Genomic DNA, 7758 nt, shown 5'->3' with positions numbered 1-7758 from the left:
AACCTGCCCCACCGCCTGCCCCTTTCTTTTTTTGAGGTGTCTGGGACCAGTCGACCAGGGGACCAGGAATGTTAGGCAAGCACTAACTACATTACATCCTCAGCCCTTCAATTCTAATTCTCAGACTAACACTGTGAGCACTCAACACACCTAACATCAACTATGTGGCCATTCTAGTGCTCCAACACCAACTACCTATCCTTCTACCAAAAGTGACGGCCTTAGGCCTCAAGCTGTTATCCCCTGTCCCCACCTCCATCTGTTATACCACTCCCCCTCTCAGATTTCTCTTCTTGATGAGGTCATTTCACCATACATTACCTCAATGATCCTAAGTCAGACTCTTCAATATCAGCCTGGATCAGTCATGCATCTCACAATCTTAAGTCATTATAATCTGCTTTTCACATCCATAAATTAAGCTACTCAGTTAAAACACAACACACACACACACACACACAAAATCTTTCAGATCAATGCCCAGCTGGTAAAATAAAATTTCTATTCAAGAGATATATTCTTGGTGGGAAACATTTTTGGAGGGCTGGAGAGATGGATCAGTGGTTAAGAGCACTGGCTGCTCTTCAGAGGTGCTGAGTTCAATTCCCAGCAACCACATGCTGGCTCACAACCATCTGTAATGGAATCTGTTGCTCTTTTCTGGTGTGTCTAGAGACAGCTATAATCTATTCATATACATAAAAATAAATAAATCTTTTTTTAAAAATATTTGGAAAGTATCCCACAGCTATGACACTTAACATGCATTATTTTTTAACCCTAATCCTATGCAAATCATAAAATAATTTATCAAGTTAAAATAATAATTAGAAATAGTCTCTCAAACAGCCTGGAAAGCAAGGCCTATGATAAGTACTGAGTGGGCCCTTCCTAATTTAACAGGCTTCCTCGTTTGTTTTTTCCTTTCTACCTTAAATCATTTTCTATCAATCTCAACATGAGCTATAATTCAGGCCACTGAATGCCAACCTTGAAGATGACCCTGCTCATCCAAGTGAGGGAATAGGATCAAGTAACACACTGCCAGCTAGGCCTGGTCGCACGGCCCTATAAGCTACATGAAAGACTGAGGCAGGAGGACCGCATAGGACTCAGGGTGAGTTTAAGATAAAGGTGGGGAATTTAACTTAGTAAGTCTTTGTCTCAAAATAGGAAATGAAACAAAGGGGACGTGGTCGGTGGATCGGTGGTCAAGTACTTGCCCAGCATGGGAAAAGCCCTGGATTCAACCCTCACTATTACTACCACACACACAAATCCTTACACTATAAATAAAAAAAATTCTTGATGGGTAAACAAATATTTATGCCTTTTGTGGTAGACAAAACATCCACAAGCTGGGCGTTGGTGGCACACGCCTTTAATCCCAGCACTTGGGAGGCAGAGGCAGGCGGATTTCTGAGTTCGAGTCTACAAAGTGAGTTCCAGGACAGACAGGGCTACACAGAGAAACCCTGTCTCGAAAAACCAAAAAAAAAATTTAAAAAAAAAAAAAAAAAAAAAATACACGTAACATTCCACCCAGAGTTCAAGATGAGTCTGTGCAGAAGATTAAGGGCTTCTTGACCTCCAAACCTTCCCGTAGTTCTCCAGGTACAGCTCCAGGGAGAGCAGATCCAGTCCCTTAATAAACACTGAGCCTCTGCTACATACAGGACTAGATAAGCTCCAGGGTTAGTAAATAAAGTTACCAAAACCATTAAGAGTGGCTCAGAAGCCCCAACTGTCCCTCGAGCTGTGGGCATTCCTCTCACCTGTACGCTGCCTGCCTGACCAGGCATAGGCAAGCAAGAAGCGCTAACTAGGATCTCCACAAGCTTCTGCCCCAGAAAGGCTCTGGGAAAATGCCTGTCATATTAATTCATAACTTTTACATTTTAATATAATTTTGTTACTATAGGATGGACTAGAACTTGCTATGTAGACCAGGCTTGCCTTGAATTCAGAGACCCACCCTCCCCTGCCTCCCAAGTGCTGAAATGACTTCCCAAGTGACACCATGTCAGGCTCAATTTGTAAACATTAAGGTGACAAAGTAATGGCAGCCACAAGGAGAAACAGATGTTCAAGAGTTCTTTGTTATTGCATGGTATAATATTAACAAAAATTTTCCTCTACCAACTAAATTCAATTCAAAATCCCTTTCCTAGACACTTAAGTATAAAATACAGATTTTGCATTTTACTTAAATAAATTGCTGTGCATTTTCTGGCTTTTGAAAGCTGGGTTTGATCTGTATTGCCAGCTAGGCTGGTAAACTGATCCTGGAAGAAGCTGGAGAAGGCAGCGACAGCAAGCTCTGCGCTTTCCTCCACACAGCCGAGACTTACACTGGGATGGCTCCGGGGAGGCACGCGTTCTCTCGGAAGTCGGTCGTAGTCATAGCGTCCCTCAGACCACATTTCATCTCTTGTGGAAGCCACTAAAAAGAAACAAACAATTCTGGGTTTTCTTTGTCAGCAAGGAAGAGACAATAAAGAAGCAAATGCCTGCCAAGACACCCAGGAAGGTGAGCGAGCGAGGAGGGAGGAAAGCAATGTGTCCCTCAACTAGACTTATAAACATGTACACCTGCACTCAGGAGGGCCTAGCTTCCTTCTAGTTCAAATGATATTTAAAACTTCAGTAAAACTTTCCCACCCAACATCCTATAAACCACAGATTCTTCATTGTCAACCCATTTTAAATCAGGAAAGATAGCCTTTGATGAACAGTCTGAAAAGTGGGCCAACATGCCTACTCCAATCAAAGTTGACCGAAATCTGTGATATAGCCAAAGCTGGCCTGGAAATGCAATCTCATCTCAGCCTTCAGGGGTACTAGGATTAAAGGTCTATCCCAGCATACAATGCTGCAGTTTGACTTTGCTTATTGTTTAAATTCTGTACTGATGTATTTGTATATGTGTACATCACATGTAGGCAGGCTTGCATGCATATCCATATCTCAGTATGTGTGTCAAAGTCAGAGGACAGTGTAGGAGAGTGTTCTGTCATGGAGTACCAGTGTTCAAATTCAGGACATCAGTCTTGGAGAAGTGGCTTTGCTGACCAGGCCATCTCACAAGCCCTCTGGTTTTGGTTTGGTTTTTCTGGTCTTAAACAACTAACCCTCCTGAGTGGTGAGTTACAGTAGTATAAAACAATATTCAACAAATGTTCTGAATATAGCATATTTAAAAATCTGATGAGGGGCTGGAGAGATGGCTCAGTGGTTAAGAACACCAACTGCTCTTCTGGAGGTTCTGAGTTCAATTCGCAGCAACCACAATGTGGCTCACAACCATCAGTAATGGGCATCCAATGGTGTCTTCTGTTATGTGTGAAGACAGTGACAGTGTACCCACATATATGAAATAAAAATGGATGGAGCAGGACCAGGAAAAAAAATAAGATGAGCTGGTTGGTGGTGTGACACGCCTTAAATCTCAGCACTCAGGAGGCAGAGGCAGGAAGCTCTCTTGAGTCTGAGGCCAGCCTGGTCTACAGGATGAGTTCTAGGACAGTCAGAGCTCGAAACAGGAAAAAAGAGAAGAAGAGAGGAGAGGAGGGGAGGGGAGGGGAGGGGAAGGGAGGAGAAGGGAGAAGAGAGAAGAGAGAGAAGAGAAGAGAGAAGAAGAGAAGAGAGAAGAGAGAGGAGAGAAGAGAAGGGCAAAGGAGAAAGAGGGAAAAAAGTTTCCAGGACAGCTTAGACTATATGAGACCCTAAATGAATAATTAAGCATGACAATGTAAAATGAAGAGGAAGAGAAGGGGGGGAAAGGAGGAGGAGGAGGAGGAGGAGGAGGAAGAGAAGGAGAAAGGGGACCTGTAATGAAAAAGGATAAAATCTGACAAGGATAAAAACCTTAAGTGGCCCCTGTGTTACGGGCTTGTCTTGGCTACCTGGGAGGACTGCTTGACCCCAAAAGTTCAAAGACAGTCTGATCAACATTACCAAGAGACACTATCTCAAAAAGGGAAAGAGAGTACATGTTGGCTAGCTTTATGTCAAGTTGACACAAGCCAGAATTATCTGGAAGCAGGGAACTTCAACTGAGAAAATGCCCCCATAGGATCCATTTGTAGGGCATTTTCCTAGTGATCAATGTGGGAGGCCCCAGACCATTGTGGGTGGGGATGTCCCTAGGCTGTTTGTTGATTCTGGGTTCTATAGGAAAGCAGGCTGAGCTATCCATGAGGAGCAAGCCAGTCAGCAGCACCCTCCATGGCCTCTGCAGCAGCTCCTGCCTCCAGGTTCCCAACTTTCTTCATTGACGGACTTTGGTGATGGACTACAATGTGGAAGTGCAAGCCAAATAAACCCTTTCCACCCCAACTTGCTTTTGGTCATGATGTTTCATCACAGCAACAGTAACCATAGCTAAGCAGGGTGTGGGAATAGGTGTGCAAGTACTGAAGTCTTAGCACTTCACATGAAATCTAAAGGCTAGCAGAGTGTTCTCTACAAAGTCTGGGCTCTTAGGTGCAGCACAGACCTTCCAGGAAGTGACACTACCAGCCTGCAGAATGGAGACCATAGTTCCAGGTTGTTCCTGATCCAGTCTGTAGGATAAGTTACCTCAGATATTAGAATCACTGTAAGATCAGTCAAAGCGCTGTGAACTAGGGATCTCTAACCAAGCTGGGGCCTGGGCTTAGGTTGCCTTTTTTTTTAAGTTCAAGTTGACACTGCCATTTCATACATGCAACTCAGCCATATTCCTTGTTCAAGCTGGATCTTGAATTAAATTATCACAAAAAGAAGCAGGCAAAAAAAAAAAAAAAAAGAAGCAGGCAAATAGTACCCTGCAATTTTCAAAGTCATTTAGAAGCATTCTTAAGCACATAATCTTTTGATTCATAGCATGTGTTGCTTATGACATTATTTGGGTTTAAGAAATCAATCTATCCCACAACCAATCAATGACACTGCCTTGTGACTGAGCTATTCCCTCCCATTACTGGAGTCTCAAAGTACTCCAGGGCCTAGGAAGGGATGGCTCAGTGGCTGAAAGCTCACTTCACTCAACCCTGCCACCCACATGGATGCCCACTGGGGTGAGAGTTTTGGGTTCTTTCAAACCCCAGTTATGTTATATGAACATTTGTGCTTTAGTCCCAGGTATGGATTGTCCACAGCTGTTAACTATGATTATCTAGTGCCCTAGGAGGGGCCTGATTTTCGTCAGCTGCAAATAATTTAATTCTGGGGACTGTGGAGCAGGTATAAATGCCAGGACCCCAAAAGACCCAGAGTGCTCTGAAGAAGGCAGCACTTGCTGCCCCACTCCATGCTCCGGTTGCTGTTGTTACAGCTTATCAAGTGGTCATGAGCAAAGAATAGAGAAGTTGGAGATGGCCTAACTAGATTGGACTTACCCAAGGAACCCAACAACCATTATCAGCAGGAAGGAGCCTAAGGAGTTCTATGGCTCCTTCCCCTCTACCCACTTCCTTTCCTATCTAGTGTTGGGGCTTGGAAGGGATTAAGTGTGGAATAAAGGCTGGGAGGAACATAGAGACATAAAACCCCAATAAAATAGTTTAAGGGAGGGGGGTGGCTGGAGAGATGTCTCAGGGGTTAAGAGCCCTGACTTGCTCTACCATAGGTCCTGAATTCAAATCCCAGCAACCACATGGTGGCTCACAACCATCTGTAATGGGATCTGATGCCCTCTTCTGCTGTGTTTAAAGACAGCAACAGTGTACTCATATACATAAAAATAAGTAAATCTTTAAAAAAAAAAAAAAAAAGACAACAACAGCCCACTGTGACTCAACCTGCAGCACCAGTATCTGAGGGGACAGACATGAAGATCACTGAATGACCTCCAGGCTCAGTAGGAGACCTATGTGAAAGGGACAGGCTGAAGGGTAAGAGAACAACACATTCCTCTAGCCTCTGCATGCCCATGCATATACATATAACACACATACACACACAAATAAACAAATTTTAATTTTTAGAAGTACTCTAGAATAACCCTCTGTATCACAACAGAGAACAGAATTAGAATTCAATGTGAAAAGTGAAAACTTCCTTTAGAAGTGTGCCAATAATGATTCCAAAGTGTAATAACCTAACTCTTACGCAATAATCAATCCAGGATATAAGGAGTATAGTCACTGAGAGCTATGACTGGGAACTGGCATTGTTAATGGAAGCTACAGGAATCTGATAAAACAAACTCAGTTAACAACCTTGTGTCCAACCAGACACAAGGATTTTCAATGCAAAATCAAAATGATACAATCCTTTCCATGTTATCCAAATTGCTGGTACCACAGTTTAGGAAATTGAGTAACTGCATTATGATCTAGACAGCTTCCAGTCCCCTTCAAGCTTTCTCACCTCTCCCTGCATAGTTCTTTCAGGGTTTACTCTCGCCTAGATATTCTGTCAGCTGACTAGAGGCAATGAAGATCCAAGTCCCACTTAAGCTCCCTCTCTGGAATGCTCTCTAGACATCTCAGTGACTCCCTCAGCTTTCACCAGGAGTTTAATGTCACTCAAACATATCCTGCAGGCTTGGTTTCTTCACAGTACTAATCATCAAGTACGGTGTGACTTACATTCAATGCACATTACCATCACATTTAGGGTTACTACTGCTGATGTCTTCATAAGATCAGGCTGTGAGTAAGCCTGCAGGGCATTATCTTAAATTAGAAAATCATGAAGAGCCTAGCAAGTTGTGGGTGGGGCCATCCCTGGGCTAGTGCTCCTGGGCCCAATAAGAAAGCAGGCTGAGTAAGTCATAGGTTGCAAGCTAAGAAGTAGCATTCCTCAGTGGTCTCTGCATCTGCTCCTCCCTCCAGGTCCTCCCTGCTGGAGCTCCTATCCTGATTTCCATCAGTGATAGTGATTCGGAGGAGCAAGTTAAGGCAAGTTAACCCCCACCTCCAATGCTTTGGTCATTTTGCAAGTTTCTTTGTGGGGGGGGGGGCAGTGTTTCTCTGTGTAGCCCTGGCTATCCTGGAACTCACTCTGTATGTAGTCCAGGCTGTCCTTGAACTCAGAAATCTGCCTGCCTCTGCCTTCCAAGTGCTGGGATTAAAGGCACCACCACTCCTTGGCTCATTTGCAGTATTTTATCACTGCAATAGTAACCCTAAGAAAGATACCACATCACTATTCTAGAAACAGGAGGTAGAACCACTAATGTTCATTACGGTCAACAATCTGCACAAAGAATGTGATCAATAATTCAACCAAATCTCCCCTGTTACACACCTCAGAGAGACTCGTCTCACCCCTGTCTTCTCTGTTTCCATCAGTGAAGCCCATAGGCAGGTACCCAAAGAATCAGATCGGAAATAACTACTAAAACCCAACACTAGTCACGCCTTAACTTCTACTCTTCACCAAAGCACGAGAACATAAGCTTCTACACTCCCCTTACCTCAGCCTCGCCCCGGGGATCTCTGTACCATTCAGTTTATGTTCAAGACTCAGCCCAAATGCCAACCTTATATTTTCCCAAAGAAGGAAGCTAGTCTTTCTCTGTGCCCTTTAAAACACTGTACTACAGAACTACTAGACAGCCCCACGTCCTGTTGGCTCTCCTTCCTTCTTCCTCCACATCCTCCCAGGACAAACACAATGATTAAACACCTACATTGCTCCTCTGCCTTAGCAGAGGAAAAGTATGTTTTATCAACAAGTAACAAGTGGTTCACATGACTCCCAAAGAGTCTAAATACTAGGAGTTGGCACCTTGAATTGTTCAGAAATTTTCTTTCTTTTTTTTTTTTT

At 43.6% G+C, this 7758-nt stretch overlaps 1 protein-coding gene across 8 annotated transcripts in view; it reads right to left on the bottom strand.

Moving 5' to 3' along the window:
- Pphln1 (periphilin 1) overlaps positions 1–7758 on the bottom strand; it is a 78891-nt gene that overhangs the window by 63856 nt on the left and 7277 nt on the right. For all 8 annotated transcript variants that reach the window (XM_021216473.2, XM_021216472.2, XM_021216471.2 and 5 more), the window contains exon 2: positions 2352–2443. In XM_021216473.2, the coding sequence (XP_021072132.1) occupies positions 2352–2423 (72 nt within the window). In that variant the 5' untranslated portion in view covers positions 2424–2443. The remainder of the gene's footprint in view (positions 1–2351; positions 2444–7758) is intronic.

Source organism: Mus pahari, chromosome 17 (genome assembly GCF_900095145.1).
Source record: "Mus pahari chromosome 17, PAHARI_EIJ_v1.1, whole genome shotgun sequence".
NCBI classification, from domain to species: domain Eukaryota; kingdom Metazoa; phylum Chordata; class Mammalia; order Rodentia; family Muridae; genus Mus; species Mus pahari.
The sequence above is the reverse complement of the archived record's forward strand: the minus strand, read 5'-3'. Positions and strand labels throughout refer to the sequence as shown.